The sequence below is a fragment of the Podarcis melisellensis genome (genome assembly GCF_964234715.1).
Source record: "Podarcis melisellensis genome assembly, chromosome: 1".
NCBI classification, from domain to species: domain Eukaryota; kingdom Metazoa; phylum Chordata; class Lepidosauria; order Squamata; family Lacertidae; genus Podarcis; species Podarcis melisellensis.
Window position 1 is genome coordinate 41,983,621 of NC_138528.1, and position 27,309 is coordinate 42,010,929.

General features: G+C 43.5%; 3 protein-coding genes across 4 annotated transcripts in view; all 3 read left to right on the forward strand.

Annotated features, from left to right (window-relative positions):
- Positions 1-223: 223 nt before the first annotated feature.
- Positions 224-11,738, forward strand: LOC309356174 (protein-L-isoaspartate(D-aspartate) O-methyltransferase-like). 2 transcript variants are annotated; one of them, XM_081887350.1, is made up of 9 exons: positions 224-402; positions 2,049-2,190; positions 4,520-4,624; positions 5,667-5,698; positions 6,553-6,657; positions 7,345-7,465; positions 8,863-8,948; positions 9,436-9,605; positions 11,225-11,738. In XM_081887350.1, the coding sequence occupies exons 2-9, from the start codon at positions 2,079-2,081 to the stop codon at positions 11,235-11,237; spliced, it is 744 nt and encodes a 247-aa protein (XP_081743476.1). In that variant the 5' UTR covers positions 224-402; positions 2,049-2,078; the 3' UTR covers positions 11,238-11,738. The 2 variants fall into 2 exon arrangements, with proteins under 2 accessions (XP_081743476.1, XP_081743475.1); XM_081887349.1 differs by lacking the exon at positions 224-402 and adding an exon at positions 1,689-1,711.
- A 1,757-nt stretch (positions 11,739-13,495) lies between these two features.
- RPUSD2 (RNA pseudouridine synthase domain containing 2) lies at positions 13,496-19,554 on the forward strand. The gene is made up of 3 exons (XM_081883568.1): positions 13,496-14,043; positions 15,470-15,766; positions 16,477-19,554. The coding sequence occupies exons 1-3, from the start codon at positions 13,525-13,527 to the stop codon at positions 17,224-17,226; spliced, it is 1,566 nt and encodes a 521-aa protein (XP_081739694.1). The 5' UTR covers positions 13,496-13,524; the 3' UTR covers positions 17,227-19,554.
- Positions 19,555-22,405: 2,851 nt separating this feature from the next.
- The window catches only part of KNL1 (kinetochore scaffold 1), a 37,550-nt gene continuing 32,646 nt past the window's right edge, over positions 22,406-27,309 (forward strand). The window contains exons 1-3 of the mRNA XM_081886398.1: positions 22,406-23,044; positions 24,852-24,903; positions 25,182-25,221. Of these exons, the coding sequence (XP_081742524.1) occupies positions 24,869-24,903; positions 25,182-25,221 (75 nt within the window). The 5' untranslated portion in view covers positions 22,406-23,044; positions 24,852-24,868. The remainder of the gene's footprint in view (positions 23,045-24,851; positions 24,904-25,181; positions 25,222-27,309) is intronic.

The following is a 27,309-nucleotide window of genomic DNA, read 5'->3' on the forward strand; positions in this document are numbered from 1 at the left end:
ATCAAGAAGAAATAACCTCTGGAGGCAGGGCGCGGCGGGCGTGATTATTTCAGAGCAGAGGAACCAGAAAGTCCTGTCAGCTTTATCGCTACGTCATTGGCAATTTTGCACGGACATGTGCCCCACCCCTCAGGCCCCTGAGCATGGAAGTGCCTAAGCAGAACCGGAAGTGAGGATATCTTCATTTTATACGATCTCTTTAGGAACCGTCGCGCGCGACATCTTAAAGCCGGGCGGAAGTTACTGATCGGCGGCTTCTCTCTCCCGCTTACGCAACAGCGTAAACAACCGCAGGCCTCAATCCCCCCAGTTACTCTCAAATGCCGTAATAAGCAGCTGCTGAAAGAGGAGGAGCTAGGAGGGCGAGAATGCGAGTGCGGAGGACTTAGTGCGGCTGCGCAGGTGAGTCCGCCTTTTTGTGGGAGGGGTGGGATCCTGGGGACGGGGTCCTGGGTCTTGGTTCTCTCTGGGAAGCGGGAGGGCTGCTCCAGACTGAGCTGCCTTTGGGGGGACAGCAGTCTGCTCTCTCTTCTCCTGGCGCTTGGGAGGGAGGCGTCAGAGGGGATCCTCAGAAAACCCTCAGAAGAGGAGTCGGAGCCCAGCCCAGCCCACCTCCTCTTACCACTAAGGAGCCTTCCCCCACCTTCCCCATCATAAGACACCAAGAGGGGAGGGGGCTGGCTCTTGAGTTGAAGTGCCTCTTTCTATGCTCATCTTTTAGTGGGGCGGACCTTTCCTTTTATTACGATTTATCAAATTCGTTTTTGCTTTGAGACACATGCTTTGAGGAACAAATATGTATGTTTGTCGATGGTAACAACACTGGTACCATTAAAGGCTAGCCCATTTATTATGGCATCGGGTTTTGTGGGCAGTAGTCCATTTCCCTCATATACATGAAGTGTTGTCCTAAGTTACAGGTAGATATTTATGTGGGTGGAAATTGCAATCTGTGGTCAGAAGGAAATGCAATGCAAAAAACAAAAAACGCCAAGTGAGATAATTGTTATTTATGTTATTTGTGTGACCACTCACAAGTAAGTTAGCAACCCATACAAATGGGTTGGTAATGCATGTAATATTTTATACATGTAGTATTTTAAAAATCCATTTTCCCATTCGTTCTACAAGTTGGTATACTGTAAGTCAGTGATATAGCTTTGCAGACAATTACAGGCACAGCCCAGTCTCTACAAAAAATAATAGATGAGCACTATTGCAAATTATTTCACTTGTTAGCTTAACCTGCCCACTCCCCTTTACTGGCCCTCCCTGCCCACACCTACAGCCTTGGCCGTGTGAGGCAGCTGCCTTGGACAACACATCTTGAGTCCCATTAATAGGCAGCAAAGTGTCTGTTGTTCTATTTTATAATTTTATTTTATAATGTTACAATTATTATTGTAGTCTTGCTGCCAGGAAGGAGGTGTTTGTAGGGTTTTCTGCCTCACGTGCCAAAATAGCTTTGATTGCCATTGGCTGCAATACACCCTGATTGTAGCGAGGAGGACATGCTGTGCACTGCTATGTGCTGTTTGACCACAGACAGTAAAATATCTTGGCCAACTCCTTACGTTTATCAATGTCCTTAGTTTGTATTTATTTTTGTCACTGTGATAACAAAAAATATTTCTTTATTAATACATTTGCATTCCACCTTTCTTTCCAAGGAGCTCAAGGTGGTGTAGACCCTTCTTTATCTACATACTCAGTGAGTTTCATAACACAGTGGGGATTTTAACCTGACTTTCCCAGAACCTAGTCCAATGCTCTAATGTCTCTCTTCTAACTTCTTGGACTGGTGGGTTTTTTTGTTTTTGTTTTTGTTTACTTTTTAGCAGTACTTTTATTGACATCAAACAGTCTGTTAGTATTTGACTTAGACGGCAAATGTGTTCTCCAGATTTCCCTGCATTGCATCTGTGCATCTGTTCTTAATCTTGGCGGCTCCTGCATGTGGAGGATTTGGTTTCTATGAGGCGTTACATGATCTCGATCTAAATATAAAAAAACTTTCTCTCTTTGGTTCATTGTGACTGGCTGGTCAGGCTTGGGAATCCCCTGCACATTTTTATGGGATGAGCTGTACGCTGCCTTTTGCTACCTTGCTCATGGGACTCCTGCTGACAAGAACCATGGCCTGGACCTCAACTGGAAAGACACATGCGGAACTGATCAACAATCTTTACAGTAAGTACAATACAGAGCAAACAGAACCAAGGACCAGCAGCAGCCTGACGTTCAGGGCGCACCTCTAAAACAGCTGATGAAATGTTTGGATACTGTCCAAAATCCTCACTTATTTTTAGCATTGTTGACTTGACACCTATTTCATGGAGTGGATGTCAGTGTGAAAACCTGTTTTAAAATTCTACCTGCATATGAGTTTTAAGATTCTGGGCTCGTGTCTGTCTGCTCTGCCTATGTATTCAGCTATACAAGCGGCCACAAATGATGCAATAGAGAAATCCATCCTAAGCATCTAATTTAAGAAAGGTTATTCAGAGCATGCAGAGGCTCAGCTCCCCTACAGCTGAGGCAGGTAGCCATTTCTTCTAATGAGTTTCTTTGGGAATGCAATAATCCATAATTGTCATCCTCCTCAGGCTGCCTGTCTTAGATGGGAGCTTACTCAGACAGTACAGAAACCAGGAGAGTCAATCTGCCAGTGGCTATGATGGCCATAAAAAAGCAAAACAATTAACTGGGAACCTTTCTGTATTTGTCCATCCAACGATTGTTTATTTTTTTAAAAGAAAATGAGTATATTTTGCAAGTTACAGCCCTGCCATTGCACCTGTTTTTCCTTGGGCTCTCCAAGGGCACAGCTGCAATGTTAGGCCAATTGTGTGGCTCTTTTCTGTGGAATGGATGATAATGTGTAAATGACATCCTAAGAGAGCACAGCATAATCTGTCCAGTTCTAGAGGTGAAATCTTAAGTCAAGTTCATTTCCCCAGTCACACTTTCCCAAGCTGTTTTATTGAACGTCAAACCCAGCTTAAAGCACTGTCTCTGAGAACAGATCTCTTTGTGTTTGGTATTTTTCGGTAAAGCCCTCATATGGAACAGGACTGGTCAGGGTTTATTTTTACACAAAGCTATTGAGAGCAATTGCTTTTTCTCTTATTTTACATGAAGTGTAGCCAGAGACCTGAATGTGAGCCTGTTCCCAAATTGTCTAGATGAGCTGATTTCTATTTTGCGGCTCATGGGAACAGAGGGACCAATTATATTTGGGGCCAAGGACGAGCAGAACCTCCCCTGCATCCAAATCCCAGCTTGCTATTGCTGCTTAGGATGGAAGGTAGGGAGGGTGGTCCATTGGTGCTGCGTCAGTTCCTTGGGCCCCTTGGGGAATTTGTGGGCTTTGGGTCTGAAACCTCTGTTGCCTTACTCCTATAATGCCCTTATTTGGGGGGGGGGGCGTTTCTACTGGCTGCCTCTGGCAGGAGACCCTCTGGCAGTAGTGTCCCACCATCTCGGGTGGAGCTTGGGCTTGTTATGTAGTGGAGCCACACTGCAAGCAAAGACGTGATGCATCCTAAACTGCCCACCTCTTAACACCAGAGGGTTAGGATTGCAAACCTGTGCCAGCTTTTCACAGGCAGTAGCAGGGTGGTCTGCATATGTGGACTTATTTGCATGAACTGGAGCTGAGCAATGTGGCTGGGTTTCAGCATCAAAGGTTTATTTGCTGAATTTGGAGTCTAGAGCAATAACCCCCTTTCCCTCTCTCTGGTGTGTTGCATGCGTGTGTATGGATAGATAGTGGATACAATGAAAGCCTGTGTGGTGTGGTGGTTAGAGTGTTGGACTAGGACCTGGGAGTAAGGTAAAGGGACCCCTGACCATTAGGTCCAGTCGTGACCGACTCTGGGTTTGCGGCGCTCATCTCGCTTTATTGGCTGAGAGAGCTGGCGTACAGCCTCCGGGTCATGTGGCCAGCATGACTAAGCCGCTTCTGGCGAACCAGAGCAGCGCATGGAAACGCCATTTACCTTCCCGCCGGAGCAGTTCCTATTTATCTACTTGCACTTTGACGTGCTTTCGAACTGCTAGGTTGGCAGGAGCAGGGACTGAACAACGGGAGCTCACCCCGTCACAGGGATTTGAACTGCAAACCTTCTGATTGGCAAGTCCTAGGCTCTGTGGTTTAACCCACAGCGCCACCTGCGTCCCTTGGACCTGGGAGACCAGGGTTCAAATCCCTACTTGGCCATGAAGCTCACTGGGTGACCTTAGGCTAGTCACTGTCTCAGCCTAACCTACCTCACAGTGCTGTTGTGGGGATTAAATGAGAAAAAAGTCGGATAGAAATGCAATAAATAAATATTTTTTAAAAAAATAAAAAAGCAGTGTAAATGTATACCTGTCTTTGGACCACCGTGCAGTAAAATTCCGTATCAAACAACATAAAAGCGATACTAGTAATAAAATAGTAATAAATAGTATATAAAATAGTAATAAAAAGTATGCTTCTGTCAGCCTTATTATCCCCTCTCATGTTTTTCTGTAGAAAATGGTGTGATTAAGTCTCAGCAAGTCCTTAAAGTGTTGTTGGCAACAGACAGATCCCACTATATCAAGTATTTTCCATATATGGACTCTCCTCAGTCAATTGGTAAGAAATGTTGCTGTAGATTGCTATGTCAGTTAAAGGAAATACTGCATATTTTAGAGACCGTATTGCTCATAGCATTGTCTTTTGGGAACTCTCCAAATCCTAGAATCTAAAATTGGGAGGGATCTCAGAAGTCATCTAGCCCAGCTTCTGCTTAGATATCTCCAGCTCACCACCTCCCAAGGCAGGACTGTTCTACCCTTGAGCCATTAAGAAGCTTTCCTAACCCTTTCCCAGCATCTGCTTCCCTGCCACTTCCACTTGCTGATTCTAGTCCTGTTCTCTGGAGCAAATCCCTGTGAACAAATCTATTCCTTCTACATGACGGCCCTTCAGATATCTGAAGGTGGCTGTCAGGTCTCCACTTAATCTTCTCTAGGCTAAACGTACTCGGCTCTTTCAAGCATTCTTCATAGGGCATAGTTTCCAGATCTCTTAATGATCCTGGTCACCCTGCTCTGGACACCCCCCTATTTTCTCAATGTCTTCCTTAAAATGTGGCATTCAGAACAGGACTCTACCTCAGATGCAGCCTGGCCAGTCTAGAAAGCAAGTGAAACCATTATTTCTTCTCATCAGGACACTATGGCTTCTGTTCAGGCATTGGCTTTTTAGCAGCTGCATCACACTACTAACTCATTCAGCTTGTGCCAAGCCAGGTCTCCTCCACTCTATCCTTGCACCTTCATTTGTGTGTTTTGCACCTAAATGCAGGACTTCGCCTTTATCTCTGTCAAATTCCATCGTGTTAGTTTCAGCCCAGCGTTCTAGCAGCCCAAGATCATTTGACATCTTAATTCTGTAAGACTGAGAGTTGTCCTTTGTTTATGGGCTGCAAAAGTAAGCTCTGAAAACTAGCAAAGTGGACAAAATATTCTACAGATAGTATGTCAAACTGAAAGCTGGAAATCCTTAGGTCTTTGAGTTGTCTAGGAAAACCGAAAGGCCGGATTTGTGGTGAGAAACGTACAAATCGCTAGAAAATGCTCCAATTGTTGTAGTTATAACATGAAAAGCAAACTTATCCACAGCTTTCTTTCAGGGTACAAGGCAACCATCAGTGCTCCTCACATGGTAAGACATACTTTTACATCCAATAATATACAGTATATGCATTGATAGCATTCAGTGGTTGAGGAAGCACAAAGGCCATGAACCATCGCAGCGGCCTTATGCAGAGTCAATTCATTGGTTCATTTGGCCGAGCGCTGCTTTCTCTGGCTAGCAATGGTGCTGGTTTTTGGCAATCTTCTGTGGTCCTGTTGCCTGAGATCCCCTGAATTGGTGACGATGGCGAATTCTTTCTGCTAGGCGTTGGCTGAACAATCCTGTGTGCTGGAAATGCGTGTAAACAAGCCCACCGGTTTTGGGGTGGTCCCAAACCCCTCAGAGCTTAGGACAGCTGTTCCTTGCTTCATTCAGGAATACAGGTTGCACTCGCTGCTGGCTGGCTATCAGGTCAGAAATGTCCTGCTCATCATGGGGCAGAAGTAGGTATCTTGGCCTACCGCTTGACATCACCTCCTTTATCCTGTCTCAAGAGACAGCATCTGCCTTCTTCAGTCTCAGGCCCTTCCCCTCCCTTTCCATGACTGCTGCTGAGGCTTTGAAGCCACCAGGAGGAGCTGGAAAACTTGCAGGCCCTCTCAGTCTCACCCCACCCCTTGCATATCATCGAGGCTCCTTGGGAGCAGGCAGTCTAGTCGTTTCTTCTCCACACCTTGTGTGTGCCTCTATTGCAAACTTTAACATGCCTCGGAGAAATTCCTCAGCTGAAATATCTGTGGGCATCAACTTAGCAGAAGCAACCTCAAAATCTTTAGTAAGACTGTGTATCTTAACCATCCTGCTTCTTGTTGCCTTTTGGCAAGGGGATTGTGAAAGATGCCGGTGTGGGAAGAGTGAAATATAGTTGCTTTCTCCCACAGCATGCTCATGCCCTTGAGTTACTGAAGGACCAGCTAGTGGAAGGAGCAAAGGCGTTAGATGTTGGATCAGGAAGTGGATACCTCACAGCTTGCTTTGCAAGGATGGTAAGCAGAATGGAAATTGAGAGGAAATCCTTTTTTTTCTGTTTGGCTAAAAACGTCTAATTGTAAAGCTTACCTTCTTAAAGAACAGATGATCTTATGCATATGTTTGGTGTTGCTTCTCTGTAGAGCAGGATTTGACTGCTGAAAATGATTGAATTTGGATAAATTGCAAGGGGTCTGCTAAAGTGAATTTTAGTTTTAACACAATTTTAACAAAAGCAACAAGAAACGGCTCTCTACATATAGAATTCTGAAACTATTCCTCCACTGTCCTGCCAAGTAAATTGCCTAGCACGGGGGGGGGGGGGATAGAATGAGGCTGCAGTCCTATACACAGCTACTTGGGAGTATGTCTCGTTAATTCAACATGACTTACGGTAGTTCTGAGCAGGCATGCATAGAATTGTACTATAAGATTTTCCTCCATTGGAATTGGCCAATTAGTATATTTAATGATCATGTGGAACGCGGGACAGGTAAAATTGTAGGAATAACTGCAAAGGGACTGTTCATTTTCAAGGTAACCAGTCATTGGAACTATCCTTCTGTCATTCTAAAACTGGATGGAGAAATAATTGGATAAAAATTATCAGGCATTGCAAAAAAGGGAACCTCTCTCTGCTCTCTCAGATAATTTTGTTTGTAGTAGTAACACAGATTTGAAGCACATGTGGCATCTCTTGACAGGTGGGTCCCACAGGGAAGGCAGTGGGAATCGAACACATTGAACAGCTGGTTCATGAGTCCATCAAAAACCTCAGAGAAGATGATCCCTCTTTGTTGAGTTCTGGCCGAGTGAAACTTCTAGGTGAGCATCGGTATCCTTTGCAAATTTGATGCTTTTGAATTATGGTGCTGGAGGAGACACTTGAGAGTCCCATGGACTGCAAGAAGAACAAACCTATCCATTCTTAAGGAAATCAGCCCTGAGTGCTCACTGGAAGGACAGATCGTGAAGCTGAGGCTCCAATACTTTGGCCACCTCATGAGAAGAGAAGACTCCCTGGAAAAGACGCTGATGTTGGGAAACATGGAGGGCACAAGGAGAAGAGGACGACAGAGGACGAGATGGTTGGATAGTGTTCTCGAAGCTACCAGCATGAGTTTGATCAAACTGCAGGAGGCAGTGGAAGACAGAAGTGCCTGGCGTGCTCTGGTCCATGGGGTCACAAAGAGTCGGAAACGACTAAACAACAACAACAAAGCTAGAACCCCTTCACACTTGTGAAAACTTTACTTAGCAGGAACGGTTTCAGCCTAGCAATAACCCTAAGATTTGTTTCATGAAAATAAATGAACAAGCTACTGCAGAGGATTGCACATTTAGAGCTAGTTTTCCGAGCCTGCAGTCTTAAGCACGCTTACATGGGAATAAGCACTATTGAGCGCAATTCTTACTTCCAAGTAACCACACACAGGATTGCAATGTAGAAGTATATTTTTGTAATGCAGTCTTCCCAGCCTGAAGCCCTCCAGACTACAACTCCCATTGGTCCCGGTCACACGACCATTGGTCAGGGATAACGAGGATTATGGTCTGAAACATCTGGAGAGCAACAGGTTGGGGGAAGCGAGAGTAATGATTTCTGAGCATCTAAAAAGTAATGGTAAAGGACCCCTGGACGGTTAAGTTCAGTCAAAGTCTACTATGGGGTTGCGGTACAGGAGCCAGTATTTGTCCATAGCTAGCTTTTCCGGGTCATGTGGTCAGCATGACTAAACCACTTCTGGCACAATGGAAAACTGTGACGGGTGCCAGAGTGCATGGAAATGCCATTTACCTTCTTGCCTTAGTGGTACCTATTTATCTACTTGCACTGGTGTGCTTTTGAACTGCTAGGTTGGCAGAAGCTGGGACAGAGCAATGGAACCTCACCAACGTCACATGGATTTGAACCACCAACCTTCTGATTGGCAATCCCAAGAGGCTCAGTGGTTTAGACCACAGCGCCACCCACGTCTCTCTAGCTCTGCTTTCCCAATTCCACCTAACCTTGGTAATATCAAAGAGCACAGTTCTCTTTTTTAGGTCTCTCACTATGGTTATTATACTTCATTTTGATACCCCCAGTGCCAACATAATCTGCATACAAGTCTTCCTTGCACGCAGATGCCAAGTGAAAGGAAAGGCAAAGGAGAAGTGTAGAGGAGAAGCTGCCATCTGAACAAGAACCTTCACTACACATTCTCTTTCTCTCTCCACAGTTGGGGATGGCCGAAAGGGGTACCCTGAAGAAGCCCCTTACGATGCCATCCATGTTGGAGCAGCTGCACCCACAGTGCCAAAGGAGGTAAGAGAGAAAGTTGCCTGTCTCTTTCCTCTCAGCTCTGGCTTGGAACCTTTTTGAAGCGGTTAATTTACTAAGTCTAGAAGACAGTTGTGAAAAAAGTGTAACAATATGTTTCAGCTGTTATCATAAGGAAAGAGAACTAAAATTGAATAGAACAGAGACAATGTTTTACGTTCTGAAATCTCTGATGGCCTGGAGATTTGACCACGCTTCTATTGACATGAGGTGTAAGAAAAATGGTTCACTCTTGGCATTTCTCAGCAGGCAAAACATCACACAGAGAGTGTTTAGGTATAAGTGAGTAGCAAATGTGTTGCCATTTTTAATTTTTATTTTGGAAATGGCCGCTTTTCATGGACTACTTCAAGAGCCAGAGAACAGTATAGTGTTCACTTTGTCTTTCTTCCCTTTTGTGTGTACGTGGAAACTGAATTTCTCCATTTTGTTTCTGTTTTGCCTTATTGCTCTTATTGATTCTTACTACTAGTTGCTGAATGAGCTGAAACCTGGAGGACGACTAATTCTGCCTGTAGGGCCAGAGGGTGGAAACCAGGTTTTGATGCAGTATGACAAAACCAAAGACGGGCAGATTGTGGAAAAGCAGCTGATGGGTGTGATATATGTCCCTCTGACAGACAAAGAGAAACAGTGGCCTCGGTAAATTATTAATAAGCTCCTACCCTCTTGTGTTCCAAGGCATTGCTGGATAAAAGCTCACTTTCCCCACAGTTACAGCACTACTAAAAAGAGAATCCCCACAGTTACAACACTACTAAAAAGAGAATCCCTATCACAGGGTGTGTTTATTAGGCAAAGATACTAATATGCTGTGAGCAACTTCGTAGTGAAACCATTTTTTAAAAAACTGTGTATTCTCTTAAAACAGAGAGTAAATGTCTTGGGAAACATACAGGAAGTGGGAACCTTTGTCCCATGGACCAAATGTGGCCTGGCCTGGGTCCGTTTGTCCCTTAAGTCCATTTTTTCCAGATGACACCCACCGGTTAAACCAAAAAGTTTCCCCACCCCAATACAGAGGTAACTTAATGTTCTTTTTAAGGCTATGTAACGCTGGGATTCCAGGCACTTTTGCAAGAAAGCCCAATTGAACAAAGCTAAGCTTATTTTTCAGTAAGATTGTAGGCTTCTCACAGGCATTCGGTTGTGAGAACATGATTCCAGACTAGATGGGCCACTCATCTGATCCAGCAGGCTCTTTTTATATGAATTTGTTTGTTTGTTTATTTATTTATTTATTGCATTTACCACCCAACTTTTTCTTCAAGGAGCTCAAGGTGGTCTTTAATTTAATCTCCATAGCAACCCTGTGAGGCAGGTTAGACTGAGCGTTTAAAAAATGATATTCAACTGCAGTCAGACATAATGGCCAATAGTGGTTTAATTAAAGCAGGATGTAAACGTCAATGAAGTGGGGAGGACGGGACACTGAACAATGGCAAGCCAAGAGCTGAGTTTCCAAACCAGGTTATTATAGCTAAACTCTTACTGGGCAAGAGAAAGTCAGTGTTTCCATTAGCCCTTGTTCACAGTGAAAATATAAGACCAAGTAGTAATTGTACTGTGCCTCGTGATACATGGGCTAAGGAAAACTCTATTGCCTCTTGTAAACACAGATGAATAGGTAGAATCTATGTTTAAAAAATCAGTCAGAATGTATATTTAAAAGGCCCACAAACATTTTGAAGGTCAAAACCTTGAAACAGGTCCATAATATTTGGCCCAAGAAGATCCAGCATCTGCTGGGGGCATTTAATACAAATGATGCTATTGGCATGATCCTTCCCTGTGTGGATGCTTTGCTTGCATGCAGAGACAACACCCACAAATGGCTATTTATTCCCGCTTCTATATGTAAAAAAATGTTTTTATATCTGAAGTTTAGAAAATCTACATTGCCCTTTCCCAATATTCATGTCACTTCCCAACATTAAGGTCTTATTTTTCTAAATGATGAGTAAAACTCCTGAATCAAATGAATTGCAGAGCCATCATTTTCCTGGAGTGATCAAGTCATCATAGATAGTAGCATGTTAACCTAATGGCATTTCCCTTTTTATCTGTGATTTCATTAACTGCTTATATTACGGTCTCTACCACTTAGCTGTATATATTATCTTTGAGAAAACTCAAGGCAAGGAATACCATTTCACTTTGGGCAATATTTTCATCTCTCCAGCTAAGTGCGAACACTTGATTTTTGCAAAAATATATTCATGTATGTTTATATTAATTGTCAATTGTCTCTCTTTCTTTAGGGGTGAACTTTAAAGATCTTAATCACTTTTAAAGGATCTTTGGAAAACCTGTGAACTGTGTTTGGAAAGAATAGGCATTCTTATGCTGTGCAGATAAATGCATAAGGCACTGCTTCTTAAATGGACTTCTTTAATACTATTAAAGATAACAACTCTTGTAATGTGAGGGAAGCTAGGATCAGTCCTTCCACTAGGCTAACAGATTCATTTTCTGTTAACTCCAAGAACTCTTGGAATTGGAAGGCAAAGCAGAGTGATAGGTTCAAGACTGATAACTAGCATCAGTCCAGCTGTTTCATAGGATACAAAAAAAATCCTGCATGCAGAAGCAAAAGAAAAAGTTGAGGTGGGTGTTTGTGCACAATATGCCTTTTTATTATGCAAGGAAGCAATGCTTATGTGGCCGCCTGCTGTGGGGAGAATAATTTAATTGGTCTTCTACTTCTGAAAAAGGACATAACTGAAAATAGCCCGCAGTTGTAACATCTCAACCTAATAAACTAATGAACTTGGATCTTGCTTTTCTTCCTTGTTTTTACTATTACACTCATAATACAATTTGTCCTGCTGGATGAGGACTCTCCTCAAGTATCTGTTTTCATCAGTAGCCACCCATCTGTTTAAAATCTCACATGTAAGTCAGGATACCTGTTTGTTCTTACCATTTGGTATCTGAAGGTGTACTGTCTCTACTCATGGAGGGAATACTGCTACCCACCAAGCTAATACCGTCGCCCTGCAGCTTGTACGTATTGTCATCTGTAAGGTTGGATCTTCTTGCTATTTAATACTGGATAGCAGTGGGCAGCGTTTCGGCATCTTGTGCTGTGCCAGAAATGTATGACTCAATACAGAATGGGGTGTGTGTATTTCTTCTTCTTCTTCTTTGGCAATCACTCATAGCCGAGTAAGATTGTCTTCCATGAACACGGTCTTAACAGTGAGTCCGTAAATGACTTTGGAGACCAATTCTGGATCCACAAGTCCTTCCACAGTGTCGGACATAGGTTTCCAGGCGGGAATTGATCACGGTGCGTGTTTGCCAAGCGTGCCTTTCTCTTAGCTCGTTTCTCCTTTTTGCCCTGAATTTGTGCTTCTTCAGAGTCCATGACACCTTTGATAAAGGCTGTTCTCCAATTGGAGCGCTTGCAGGCCAGTGTTTCCCAGTTGTCAGTGTTTATACTACTTCTTTTTAGATTTGTCTCGAGAGAGTCTTTAAACCTTGCTTGTTGACTACCTGCATTACACTTTCCATTTTTAAGTTTGCAATCAAGTAGTTGCTTTGGAAGGTAATCAGGCATCTGCACAACATGACCAGTCCAGCGAAGTTGATGTGTAAAAATCATTGCTTCGATACGGGCGATCTTTGCTGCTTCCAGTACACTGGCATTAGTTCGCCTGTCTTCCCACGTGATGTGTAAAAAAAATTGTAGTCCCCGGTGATTCTGATGGCGTTTATAAGTGGTCCATGTTTCACAAGCGTACAATCAAGTTGGTAGTACAATAGCTTTGCAAACCAGCATTTTGGTTTCCCTGCGAATGTCCCGGTGTGGATGCACAAATAAAATGGAGCATAAAATTGTATGGAAGTATAGGTCTGAAATTGTTTATGGTGAACACTTTTCTATTCTCTAAATTTCTATTTTTAACTTTTCTTTCTTCTTTTATTCTCTTTTCCCCCCTTCTTTTTGAATATTGCTTTACAGATGTATAAATACCGTATTTTTTGCTCTATAAGACGCACCAGACCTTAAGACGCACCTAGTTTTTGGAGGAGGAAAACAAGAAAAAATATATTCTGAATTTCAGAAGTCAGAACAACAAGAGGGATCGCTGCGCAGTGAAAGCAGCAATCCCTCTTGCTGCTCTGGCTTCTGGGATAGCTGCGCAGCCTGCATTCACTCCATAAGACGCACACACATTTCCCCTTACTTTTTAGGAGGGAAAAAGTGAGTCTTACAGAGCAAAAAATACGGTAATTATGTTCATGTGTATATGTATGAAAGTTGTTTATTTCTTTTCTTATTTGATATTATTTTATTTATTTTATATTTAATAAAATTTAATTCCAAAAAAATAGAGCTAGCTGGCTATAATGTCCGCGTAAGCTTATTGGAGCCGTTTCCCCTGAAGGGCTTGCTTTACATATAAGCGAACTTCTGGCAGACTGAGCAGTCGCTTGTCAGGTCTGTCTTGTCGCGCGACTTATCCGTCACCGAGAGCGAGCGAGCGCGATTGGTTTAAGTGACGACGTGTCACCGGGCAGCGCCGAGGAGCCGTGTCGCCGCGACGCGCGGATCATGCGGCTGACTCTGCTGCGCTCAGAGCTGTGCTCGGGGTCGCTCTTAGTCGAGCCGGGCGCCCGGCGTGGGTTGGCAGCCGCCGCGGCCTCGCTCTTGCCCGGCAGAAGCATGGAGGAGAGCCAGGCGGGCGGCGAGCAGGGAAGCTCTCCTCCGCCCGTGAAGAGGCTCCGGCTGTGGACCGGGAAGGGGAAGGCGAAAGGGAAGCGGGCCGGGCCGGCCGAGGAAGGCGAGAAGCGCTACGTGCCGCCTCCCAAGAAGCGCAACCCCGGCGTCAGCTTCGGCCAGAGCCACTTCGCCGAGACCAGCTACTACTTCGAGGGCGGCCTCCGCAAAGTGCGGCCCTACTACTTCGACTTCCAGACCTACTGCAAGGGCCGCTGGGTGGGCGAGAGCCTCCTGCACGTCTTCGGCACCGAGTTCCGCGCCCAGCCCCTCGAGTACTACCGGGCCGCCGCCCAAGCGGGCCGCCTCCGGCTCAACGAGCAGCCCGTGCGGGACCTGGGCGTCATCCTCAAGGTGAGGCCGGGACGGAGGGAGGATGTGGCGCCGGGGTCCGAGCGGCGGGCGATTCGGGGAAGCGACGGTGCGACCCTCCTGCTTGGCAGTTTGCAGGCGGGGAGATGGCATGTTCGTATGCTCCCAAAACAGGCGATGGGGAAGTGGGGAACCACGCACAGGAAAGTAGCATAGGTGGATCAGTTACCTTGCTTTCTGTTTTGGAGTTGACTTTCACACCTAAGTGGTAATAATAATTTTATTATTTATATCCTGCCCACCTGGCTGGGTTTTCCCATCCAGGAACAGTTTGCCACCTTGCCTGTCGAGCAAGTTGCAGAAAACTACATACATGGTTGATGGCCGGAGGGAGGGGAGTTATAAATAGTACGGCCAGAAGGAAATGGCATGCAAGTAGACAGTGAAAATTTTCCTATTTAAAGTGATGAAAACATATCTGTGAATCGTCACTGTTAATAAGCTAATTACCACTCTCTGTACTTACCTGCTTATCATTTCCATCTGATCTCACTATATTCAATTCTCTCCCCCCACCCCCAAACACACACACTTCAAAGTCATGAATATATTTGCCTGCAAGTCTGGACCATCATTTCATTGATCTGACAAAGTGGGCTGTAGTCTACATGCAAAAGTTTATACCATAATAAATGTGTTAGTCTGTAAGGTGCCCTAAGACTCTTCATTGTTATTGCTTCCAGTAGCACCTTAAAGACCAACTAAGTTAGTTCTTGGTATGAGCTTTCGTGTGCATGCACACGAAAGCTCATACCAAGAACTAACTTAGTTGGTCTTTAAGGTGCTACTGGAAGGATTTTTTTTGTTTTGACTATGGCAGACCAACACGGCTACCTATCTGTAACATTGTTATTGCTAATATTCTTACTGGTTCATGGGAGCATGTCATTATGTACATTAATGGCAGAAAGCATTTTTGTTTTAGTTTGTAAAGATGTAAATTAGAATTCACTTCGCTCCCTTTTGTTGTTGGAACAAGACATCATAGAAATTGACATAATATGAAGGCCTTTACCTGACATAGGATAATGCATTTTGGATACAACAAAATATTTTCAATGTTTTAGTTGGGATTCAATCCTAACCATCTCTACTAAGAAGTAAATCATATTGCATTCAGAGTGGCCTATTCCCAGGAAGTGAGGCTAGGATTGCAGTCTTAGCTAAGTGCTAGAGTTTTATGACTGTCATCTTAATTATTATATATAAAGTACACCGCTATATATAATGTTACCCACCTTGCGCATCCTTGGCGGATATATAACCAATAGATAATAATATTCCCCTTTTATTATTTTTCCTGTTGTTGTTTTTTTTAGTAAATGGAACTAATAACCATAATTATTCACAAACAGGTTATTCTAGGAAGTTTCCTGCTCCTAACATACAGTAATTGTTTTGCTTTCAGAATAATGACTTCATTCGGAACACCGTACACCGCCATGAACCTCCAGTCACAGCACAGGCTATTGAGTTCCTGGAAGAAAATGATGAGGTTGTGGTTGTAGACAAACCTTCATCCTTGCCTGTCCATCCATGTGGCAGATTTCGGCACAACACTGTCATTTTTATTTTGGGTAAAGAGCACAACCTGAAGGAGTTGCACACTATTCATCGGTTGGATCGCCTGACATCAGGCGTCCTCATGTTCGCGAAGTCTGCAGAAGTGTCCAAGAGGATCGATGAGCAAGTGCGACAGCGACAGGTGAAGCCCCGAAGGTTTTTGTTCACATTTATAACCCACCCTTCCTCCAAATAACTCAGGGAGACATACAAAGGTGGAGTTATACTCTCCTATTGTCCTCACAGCAACCCTGTAAAGTAGGCTAGAGTGACACCCATAGAGTTTCATGCAGCGTTCAAAATTCACCAGGCGCATTTTGCACCTGGCTATCGGCCACTTGCGGCCAAATGAAGATGTCCGGGTGCCAGGATGGCACCTGATGTCTCTCCTCCATTAGCAACACATCTTGTAGAATTCTATCTGTTATATTTTATCAGCACAATCTTAAAGAATTTCAGGAACCCAAAAGTCATATTGACCTTCCAGCCATCTGGCCTCAAAACGACAACTAGGCATTCTAATTGGCAACTGCAGCCCTGGTTTAAGGAGTCATTTGGCATCTAGCTTATATATTTGAGTCTCTAACACTGGCTTCATGGTAGAAGCAGGGATTCAGACAGGCCCGACACTCCAATCACTATAACACATTGTTGTCTATAGAAAAATTCACAGTGAAATGAATGGTTTTGGTGGACATTACCCTTGCATAAAGCACTCAGATAGGCATAGGTGCTGGTTCAGACCCTTGCCAGATACCATGCAGTGGTCTTTGTGGGGCTTCTGCATTCTAGAAATTAAACAGATTCTTATTTTTGTTTCCTCCACCCCACTTCCCCATACCCCCCCAATAGCTGGAGAAGGAGTATGTGTGCCGTGTACTTGGAGAGTTCCCAGAAAATGAGGTGACGTGCGAAGAACCCATCCTGGTTGTCTCTTACAAAGTCGGAGTGTGTCGAGTGGACCCCAAGGGTAAAGTCTGTAAAACGGTCTTCCGGAGGCTCAGCTACAATGGCAAGACTAGTGTGGTGAAGTGTTTTCCTTACACTGGCCGCACTCATCAGATACGTGTCCATCTCCAGTTTTTGGGACACCCTATTGTTAATGACCCCATCTACAACACCGATGCCTGGGGTCCCAAAAAGGGCAAAGGTGGCCATATTAATAAGACGGATGATGAGCTGCTTCGGGCTTTGGTGGAGGAGCATCTTTCAAAACAGAGCCTGGGTATCCTGGACGTTGCTGAGGAAGATTTGAAACCCATCGTAGGAGACAGAGTGCAGGAGGCTGTGTTGGACACCCCTGTAAATGTCAGTTCTGGCACTCGTGAGGAATCTGCAGATGGAGAAAAGAGCAGGATATCGGCATGTTCTCAGAATTCTGTTCCTCAGGCAGAGCTGCACAAGACGGAAAGTGGAGAAACTTGCTCAAATGAATCCTGGGGCGAAAAGGACCCTCTCTGTGGAGAATGCAAGATAGTGAGGCCGGACCCATCACCCAAAGATCTAGTGATGTATCTCCATGCTTTGCGCTACAAGGGAGCAGAATTTGAATATTGTTCTAAGATGCCAGCCTGGGCACAGGATGACTGGGAAGAGACCTGAGACTTTTAAAATATTCTGTAAAGACTGTGTGTTAGTGTGTGTGTGAAAGAAATGGAAACTTGCATTCACATTTTACATGTTTAGATGCACACTGAATTGGTCAGTTCATATGTAATAATCCTGGCTTAGTAGATGATTTATTAAGCTGGGAACAAGGGTCAGACCTGCATGCTCCCTGATCCCTTGTGGTTTCTTTAAACCAGTTTCCCATTACATCTGAAGTAGGGAACTGTGGGTTTACTACCCAGGACCTGAAATAATGGTTAGTAAACCAACCTTGAACACGTTTTCTGCTTCAGCTATAACGGGCAACTGTAAGAAACCATGCTCAAAGTGCCAAACAGAGAGAACAGTGCCAGTTAAAAAAGAAAAGAAAAAGCTGTGTCCGTGTTGATCCATTCTGTCCTAAGTATACAGTTTGGGGTGGGGTGTGAAGATGCTTTTAAATAGGCTTCCTTTTTAAGATCTCTTCTCTGTGGCCAGTGACTTCATTGATAATCCTGGTTCCTTTTCCATGAATGAGCACTCCAAAGATGGACCAATGGGTTTGAATGAGAGTACACTTCAGTGCTTGAAGCAACTCCCTTTATATCAAGAGGTGGGTAACGACTAGACTCTGGTCCAAATCTGGCCCATAGTGTATTCAGTCCATGGCTGCCTCTGCCACATTTCCATGTTCTCCTTGCCCAGCACAGAAGCCAAGCAGGTTGTCTAAGGAGGAATAGCTCAGAGTGTCTATCTCTCTGTAGTCAGTTGGGCTGTGTAGTGCTTAGGTTTGTATCAGCAACTAGCACTTCAGCTTTCTTCCAGACCCAGCTGGACCTTATAATTGCTGAAACCTTATCAAGCATCATTAGGTCTGTGAAAAGTTGCAGAGAGAGTGCTTTGAAGCAGCAGCTTGGTTTTGGGTTTCTAAATGGGTGCGGGTGAGGGGTGTGTGTGAATGGGGTGAATTGAGCAACAGTAGCCCCTGGCATACAGCTCTGTAAATCTTGCCCCTGACGGAATGCATCCTTCTGCAGAAAAAAAAGGTTCAGCTCTGTTTTATAAGAAGGAATGTGATGACAGAGCCTTTCAGATGGTTGCAACTACTAATCAGATGTACATCTGTGTAGGGTTGAAGCAGGGTATTTATATGAGAACAGTTTATTATATTCCTGTCTACGAAACTTTTGAGCCTTCTTCGCCTTGGGCTTGAGAGACAATGGAAATGTCTTCATTGCGTGGGAGGTGGGAATGCTTCTCCTTGTCTAGGACTAAGTGTTCCCCTCCCTCTCTGAGAAGAGAGGGCTTTTATTCGCATTTTCCTAAACACTGTCTGGTTCTTTCTCATGAACTGCAGTCATGATTATCTACCTAAGACAGTAGTAATATATTTTAATATCTAGTGGCCCTATTTTAAGATTTCGGAGCAACCAATATGACAAAAATAAAGGAGGGTCCTATCTAGGTGGCTTCTTTCCTATACAAAGCTTAATTGTAGAGATTACAAGAAAATAGTTTTACCATTGAACTGCATGTGTACAGTCACAGCTTCCAGTGCACTCAGAACTCTGCCCACCCATCCCCTTCCCTTTGGTGATTGTGTCATCAGTTTTTCTAGCTTATTGCTGGGTTGAGCAGGAGTTTTGCACCTGCTATGGTACACCTCTAAGGTCCAGGTGTCAGCCCTGTTACCATCCTGTGGGGTCTGGAATGTGAAACTATAAATAGTAAAGATGTTATAATTTGGAGTTCACTGGGAGTGCAGTGACTGCAAGTAAACACAATTCTTTGTAAATTTTGCTTATCCATATTTTTTTTTAAAAAAGGTTAAAATTGCTATTACTGCAGAGCAACTCATTTAAATATTGACGAGCCCAACCCTGTACTTAAGGCAGCCACTATATATTGTAATAAGCCACATTTTATTTGCCCATGGTAGGCTTTAAAATTGATTCATTCAAGCATGCAGTGGACTTGCACCATTGAGGTAAGTACAGATTGTAAGATCTGGCTGTCACGGTTTGGCAGGTTTTTCCACGATGCATGTTTCTATACTCCATGCTCAGTTTTACTGTGGCTGGCTGCCATTCAGCTAATCTGTTCCTTAATGGTTCTGTGTTAACCATTCCAATAAATTAACTGTACAAGGAGGCTCATTAAACAGTTGCAAAGATAGTTAACCTGAGGAGCAGAATTGCCTTGAGGGAGCCCTTCACCACCTACTTCATTGCTTGAAAAAATCTCTGTAATGAATAGAGCTCATTCTGGCCTCTTCAAAGCATTCATCTGTGGTTATAAAATCAGGAGGAAGCGAACCATTTCTAATAAAATACACACATTAAACTTCTCTTTGTAATTTTTGGGACAAGGTCAGTATGCTTGAAAGTGCCTGCATTATAGCCCCTGCCTATGCTTGTTTAATTTAGATTTTCTCACCTGAAGAAACAGCACTGTCCAGAGGTGCCAACTTGAAAAAAGTATTTTGGGGGAGCAGGTAAGCCACACGATGCAGCACACACACCATTTGAATGGCAGTGCCCATCAAGTTGGGGGGGACCCCTCAAATATTTATTTGGGGGACTGAAGAGACCTCAGCCCCTAGGAGTTGGGTCCTATGGTACAGTCAAAGGTCATAGAGGCTATATTGTTAGGTAGGTTTTTTTTAATTAAAAACCTTTATTTTGCCCCACCTTAAAAAAAAAAGGCTCAACGGGTAACAGAATTTAGCGATTTAGTAGACTTGTTACTGCAGAAATATTCCAACACTTTTTAAAAAGCACTAGTTCACCCACACCAGCAATTTGGCAAATTAAATACAGTAAAACCACAGGCTACAATGTGGAAATCTTAAAAGCAGGAAAGTTTAGATTAATTAACAAAAGAGGTTGAATTGTGCCTTCCTTAGGAGGGAGTTCAAGGGTCTAGACACAGTCCCAAAACCCTAGTTTAAGAGTGAAAGCAAACATAATGATGTAAACGAGGACAAACATGGCTGAAGAAAAATGGGCGTGAATTTCTACAATAGGAAATCTTTCCTCAGCAGGAGGATTTGGCCAAAGGTGATTGCATGTTTAAGCATTCTACAGCAGGAACCTAGGAAGTTGCCTTTATTTGAGGCAAACATTGGCCCGTGTATTTTAGAACTAGGTAGGTAAAAGGTAAATGAACTATCTTGATTTTTTAGATTTATTTTATATCTGACTGAGTGACACCACTGTTTCAGGAAAGTTTTTCCCAGCCCTAATTGAACTGCCAGGGGCTGAACCTTGAGACCTTTTGCAAACAAAGCATGTGCTCTGCCCCTAAATTCAGATTACAGTCATACCTCTTGTTATGTTTGCTTCAGGTTGCGTCCCGTGGCGACCCAGAAGTACTGGAAAGGGTATTTTTTGCAGATGCACAAAAAGACGTCATGCACAGAAGCGGCAAATAGCGATGCGCAGATGCAGATTGCGTTCTGCTCATGTGAACGGGGCTCCGGAACGGATCCCGTTCACAACCAGAGGTACCACTGTATAGGATTACAGAAGTGTTCTGCTTGGATGTGCTTCTACAATTCCCACTGCCCCCAACCCTACCGTCTGTATTTTCCTGAATTCTGTGCAAGACACTCTCATCCATCAAAGTGCACAGTGTGGTCATTGGTGCATGGTGATGAGGAAGTTAGAGTAGACTGGACTACCTACCTATTGGAGAAACGCACCATCACCCCTTTACAAGGTTTGAGAAAGTTTATGGGCATAGCAGGGGCAGGAACTGTATATTAGGGAATGCTGAGTGATTAAATCTGGGACATCCAACGCAGTGCATTTCAGGTTTGCTGGGATTCAGGGGTGCCAACTTGAAAAAAATTGGGGGGGGGAGAGCTCTGCCCACCATTTGGGAATTTCCCTCAACTTGGGGGGGGGGGAGTCCAGCCCCCTCAAATATTTTATTGTGGGGCAGAAGGGACCTCAGCCCCTAGCTGGTTCCTATGCTGGGATTATTAATAATAATAACAATTTATACCTCACCCATCTGGCTGAGTTTCCGCAGCCACTCTGGGCGGCTCCCAATCGAGTGTTAAAAACAATACAGCATTAAATATTAAAAACTTCCCTAAAGAGGGCTGCCTTCAGATGTCTTTTAAAAATAAGATAGCTGCTTATTATTAGAGCTCCCGTGAGGAGAGCTGCAGTCTCAGACTCACAATGAGGCATCGGACTCAAATAAGGCATCCAAAGTGCTCCTTAGCTACTTAATAAAATATTAAATCTTTAAGATAATCTTTAAATACAATCTTTAAGATAATAGTTTAGTTTTGTGTTACGTTGCTTTGACTGTATACTCTATATTTGACTTTCTTCAGATTGTTTTATGTTTTATTGATTTAACATGCTGTACTGTAAACCGCTTTGAGATTTATCTTAAAAATACAAAGTGGTATAGAAATTTTAAAAATAAATAAATGAAAAAATATATTTTTTAAAATCAGCGGTTGCTATCCTTTCTCTGCAAAGGGTAGTTAGCCTGTTGCAACAGAAACAGCTAAGAGATTTGTGCTACCTAAATACTTAAGGCTGACTTTTACAACGCTGGTCATATGCAGCGCAAATCTATTGAAATCAGTTGGCAAATTATGTGGACCCTTAAGTTCAATATGGGACTAACATTGGATGTCACCTTGTCTCCTTTGGGTGGGGGGCGTGAGCTCTTTCGGGGGGCTAGAATGAAGCTCATTCAGCACAGTTGTCATCCTGACTTTTACGATTTCGGGGTAACGCTTCCCAGGAAGAGAGAAAATTGCCTTCCTTCGCATTCAGAAGTTCCGGGGAAAGCAGTGGCCATCCTCCCAAGGACAGTACAATGATAATGATCATAATTGCATTACTGTTGTTTCTTTTCCCCAAAATTTCTTTTATTGATTTTCACAAAATTAAAAACATACTAACAAATAAACAAACATAAATCATAACCTTATTAAAACTAATCTTCCTAACATTGTTAAGTGACTTCCTCGTATCCCCCTAGTTGAATTTCAATGCATATCATTTTAACGGTTTTCCAAATGAATTACTATTGTTTCTATTGCACAGCGGCGGTGAAAGGGTTTTCCATTTTGCTTCTGAACTGAAGTTTCCCCACCTCAAATAGTTTTCTCAAGTAAACCTCACTAGTGGATGAATAAATCGAGATTCAGATTCTCACCCCCGACACACTTGGCTTTGCATTACTGCGTGTCCTGCACATATTAAAGAATTTGCCCGCTTAGTAAATAAAGATCAGAAGCCGCCACGCCGAATTGTTTTACGTTAAACAAAAAACTTCCGACGAGGATGGGATTCGAACCCACGCGTGCAGAGCACAATGGATTAGCAGTCCATCGCCTTAACCACTCGGCCACCTCGTCACAGAAACCTCCACTCTCTCCAAGCCTATAAGGAACTGTTCCAACCGTAAACCTTTCTCTCGCCACCCGCCGGCTTAGATGAATATACCGTCGCCCCTGAGCAAACGCTATGCCGTGTGCGGTACAACGAATGTCCTGAAGAATGACAACAACTCTCCCGAGAAGCCACAGAACGTTTCGTGGGCTCCTGCCTATCCCTTTCCCGGCGGTGGCTCCGTAGGCCTCACTGCACGGAGGCCGCCATGTTGTACGGAACGAGGGCGCTGCCGCGACGCCAATCCGAAACCGCCATTTAGGCCTTGAAGCGAGGTTGGCGGTTGGAGGCGCATGCGCGCGGTCTGGCGGTTATTTTGAATCCCGCGGAGCCTAGTCGGGCGCTGTGCCTTCAGTCGCGGGGAGGCCTCAGAGGAGACGGGTGTGCGGCTGGAGACCGGACCCGGGAAGGTGAGCGGGGAGCGAGGGCGTCGCGCCAGAAGTGTCGGCGTGAGGGGAAGGGAGCGAGGCTTAGTCCGGCAAGTGGGGCGGGGGGCGCTTCGCGGCCTCCCCAATCTCCTTCCTCGCGTGGCTCTGGGCTCGGCGCTGGCCGTCCTGAAGCGGCTCCAGCCGGGAGTGCTGCTCCCTCCCTCGCCCTCCTGCTCTCCACCCCCGCCGAGTTGCTTTAATCCCAGTTTCTTTCTTTTTAAAAAATATTTAAATTTCACATTTTGAAATTTACAACCAACCAAAATAAAAAGAGAATTCCATGCATTCCCCTGAACTTTCTCTCCTCCCCTTTGTGTATGTTAACTTTTTTCCTCCTGTATCTTCTCCATTAATCCAAATCTATTAAATCTCCATGACAACCGTTAAACTACAAGTCTCATTCCAACCCTACTATTTTTAATTGTTTGCAATGATTTTTAAGGTAAATTATATATTTTTCCCTATTCTTAAAAATGTTGGTCTTCCTGGTTTCTAATTCTTCCGGTCATTTATGCTATTTCGGCATAATCCATCCGTTTAATCTGCCACTCTCCTCTCTAGTCGGGACTGTGTCTTCTTTCAATCTCAGCAGCTTTCCCCTAATTTCTTTCCCGCCTTGACCCATTTCTAGCGCGCGACATTGACTTAAGCGGGGCTTACTTCCGAGTAAACCGTGCACTGCGGGGCAACCTCGAGTTAGCGCATTTCTTCTGGCGCCTTTGTTGGAAGTAAGGAAAAGGGAAGCGAGGTAATAGTTTATATAGTACTGCCAGAAGTTCCTGCCTCTGGCTTGCTAGATTTAGGCTGGAGGCCCACTTTCCTGGGAGTAAGCTCCCTTGCTTTTGGGTAGACATTTATAGGAGTGTGCTGCTAAAGGCCCAGTTTAAACAGTCATTTGTGATAATTGAATTACATCGTGGTGTTTTCCCCCCTGGAGATGCCCTGTGAAGAAGGAATACTTTCAAACTAACTCACCTGATAGGAAAAACTAAATGACAGCAGAAACTGGAGAAGTTTACCGGAGAGATGACAGCTGGCTTAAGATTTTATGTTGTGAACCATGGTCTACTACTACTACTACTACTACTACTAATAATAATAATAATAATAATTTCTATTATTTATACCCCACCCATCTGGCTTGGGTTTCCCCAGCCACTCTGGGTGGCTTCCAACAAACTATTAAAACTACAATAAAACATCAAACATTAAAAACTTCCCTAAACAGGGCAGCCTTCAGATGTCTTCTAAAAGTCAGATAGTTGTTTCTTTAAGTACAAATTCAATAAATAAATAATAATAAAAAGACTTGAGGGGGAGCATTTCTGCGGTCCTGTGAAGTTATGGAATAGCTTCTCCAGAGAGGCTCGCCTGGCATCTTCTTTATGGTCTTCCCACCCATTGAAGACCATTTTATTCACTCACACTTATGAATTTGTTTTAAAACCAATCCTAGTCTTTCAGTATTTAAATGTGGTTATAACTAAACTATACACTTTTGCTCTTTCAGTATGATTTTTATTATGGCCTGCAGATTGTGTTACTCTGTAGTAGAAGGAACATCTTATTGTTTTTATTGGGTTCTTTTTAAAAATTACTGTATTTTTTAGGTTTAATATTTTATAATGTGTGGTTTTGCTTTATAAGCTGTCTAGAGAGTTTTATTGATGGTAGTCAAATACTGTAGTGTCCAGCATTTTGCATTTAATTTTGTCTCAAAGAACACCTGTGGCAGCTTGTTGTACTGTGCTTTCACACAGTTTTAAGACTAATTTTGCACTTGTTGTAGGAAACCAGTCTTCCAAAATGGACAAGATTTATTCCGAAATAAATGATGAAAAGTAAGTTGTGCTTTCAGTGCATGCCTTTTCTATGATGACAATTTGTTGTTGTTTTTTGCTGATTGTTATGTCTCTATCAATTGGCGGCCTGTGAGATTACAATGCGTGTGCTTTGTATTTGAGTAATGACTGTTTACTTTCATAAAAGTTCTGAAATTTTAAACCTGTATTTTACTTTTCAGAAAGTTTCTTGCTTTTCATTGTAAACAATTTTGCATAAGGTGTGTTGAGGAGGATTGAGGTTTAACTTTCACAGAGTTTTCCTTTTTCTTTTTTAGTGACTTCACAGAGGGCAGAAAGAAAAGAAGGATTTCCTCAGTAAGTATAACTTTGAATAAGACCTATATATATAGATTTTCTTTTAGAAGAAATGTAGCAATTGGTTAGGCCAGTCAAATGACCACGCAGCAGTCAGAGAAATAAAGCAAGAAAGTTTTAATTATTTGCCGGCAGCAAGCAATGGTGCAGAGGAATAAGTTCCAAAGTCCGGCCCCTCCAAACAGGGGAGGCTTCCCTCTCTACAGTACATTCTTAAATCAGGTTTTTATCCAATCAAAAGTTACAGCATTACACATGCTGTACAGTACTCAGATAGATACATTAGGTTCTGCCTAGAGATAAGGCATGAGGAGTTGGACATTCATGTCTTCCATGTCCATATGTGGTAATCTTTATCAGCCTATCTCTGTGTGTTTCTGGGTAGTGGGTGTCTGAGTGTATTTACTGGATATGGGGGCCTGGCCAGATCAACAGAATGGCTTCCTTGCTTAACATTTTAACTTTCAAAATGGATTCCCTGAGCACGTTGCCACAGTAGATTGTAGTAATCCTGACTTCACTCGCTTGTACAGAGAGAATTTAGTTCATTGGTCTTATCCTCCTGTTAGTGATTTTGTATTTGTTGTGCTAATGATTATAGTTGGCCTGATTACATCCTACATTTTGTCATTTTATTGTGTAACCCACCTGATGAACAGTGGAAAATAAATGCATAAAATGAAAATAAATGCAATGCAAAACATTTGCAATTATCTATGTATTATCCACTTTATTCCTGTCCTAGGGATAACTTTATTCCTGACCTGCAGCTGCATACATACATAATTTTGTGTGCCACCTTTCCACAGTTAAAACCATACTCAAGGTAGCTTACAACATGAAAAATATATAGAATCATAGAATCATAGAGTTGGAAAAGACCACAAGGGCCATCAAGTCCAACCCCATGCCAAGCAGGAAACACCATCAGAGCACTTCTGACATATGGTTGTCAAGCCTCTGCTTAAAGACCTCCAAAGAAGGAGACTCCACCACGCTCCTTGGCAGCAAATTCCACTGTTGAACAGCTCTTACTGTCAGGAAGTTCTTCCTAATGTTTAGGTGGAATCTTCTTTCTTGTAGTTTGGATCTATTGCTCCGTGTCCGCTTCTCTGGAGCAGCAGAAAACAACCTTTCTCCCTCCTCTATGTGACATCCTTTTATATATTTGAACATGGCTATCATATCACCCCTTAACCTCCTCTTCTCCAGGCTAAACATGCCCAGCTCCCTTAGCCGTTCCTCATAAGGCATCGTTTCCAGGCCTTTGACCATTTTGGTTGCCCTCGTCTGGAGACGTTCCAATTTGTCAGTGTCCTTCTTGAACTGTGGTGCCCAGAACTGGACACAGTACTCCAGGTGAGGTCTGACCAGAGCAGAATACAGTGGCACTATTACTTCCCTTGATCTAGATGCTATACTCCTATTGATGCAGCCCAGAATTGCATTGGCTTTTTTAGCTGCCACATCACACTGTTGGCTCATGTCAAGTTTGTGGCCAACCAAGACTCCTAGATCCTTTTCACATGTACTGATCTCAAGCCAGGTGTCACCCATCTTGTATTTGTGCCTCTCATTTTTTTTTTGCCCAAGTGCAATACTTTACATTTCTCCCTGTTAAAATTCATCTTGTTTGTTTTGGCCCAGTTCTCTAATCTGTCAAGGTCGTTTTGAAGTGTGATCCTGTCCTCTGGGGTGTTAGCCACCCCTCCCAGTTTGGTGTCATCTGCAAATTTGATCAGGATGCCCTTGAGTCCATCATCCAAGTCGTTGATAAAGATGTTGAATAAGACCGGGCTCAAGACAGAACCCTGTGGCACCCCACTTGTCACTCTTCTCCAGGATGAAGGGGAACCATTGATGAGCACCCTTTGGATTCGGTCAGTCAGCCAGTTACAAATCCACTGAGTGGTAGCATAGTCAAGACCGCATTTTACCAGCTTCTTTACAAGAACATCATGGGGCACCTTGTCAAATGCCTTGCTGAAATCAAGGTAGGCTACATCCACTGCGTTCCCTTCATCTACCAGGGTTGTAATTCTGTCAAAAAATGAGATCAGGTTAGTCTGACATGACTTATTTTTCAGA

Coding starts and splice junctions, on each gene's coding strand:
- RPUSD2 (XM_081883568.1), top strand. CDS start 13,525: ATGCGGCTGACTCTGCTGCGCTCAGAGCTGTGCTCGGGGTCGCTCTTA. Junction 14,044..15,469: donor ACCTGGGCGTCATCCTCAAG/GTGAGGCCGGGA, acceptor TTTTGCTTTCAG/AATAATGACTTCATTCGGAA. Junction 15,767..16,476: donor AGCAAGTGCGACAGCGACAG/GTGAAGCCCCGA, acceptor CCCCCCCAATAG/CTGGAGAAGGAGTATGTGTG.
- LOC309356174 (XM_081887350.1), top strand. CDS start 2,079: ATGAGCTGTACGCTGCCTTTTGCTACCTTGCTCATGGGACTCCTGCTG. Junction 4,625..5,666: donor GGACTCTCCTCAGTCAATTG/GTAAGAAATGTT, acceptor GCTTTCTTTCAG/GGTACAAGGCAACCATCAGT. Junction 5,699..6,552: donor CCATCAGTGCTCCTCACATG/GTAAGACATACT, acceptor TTTCTCCCACAG/CATGCTCATGCCCTTGAGTT.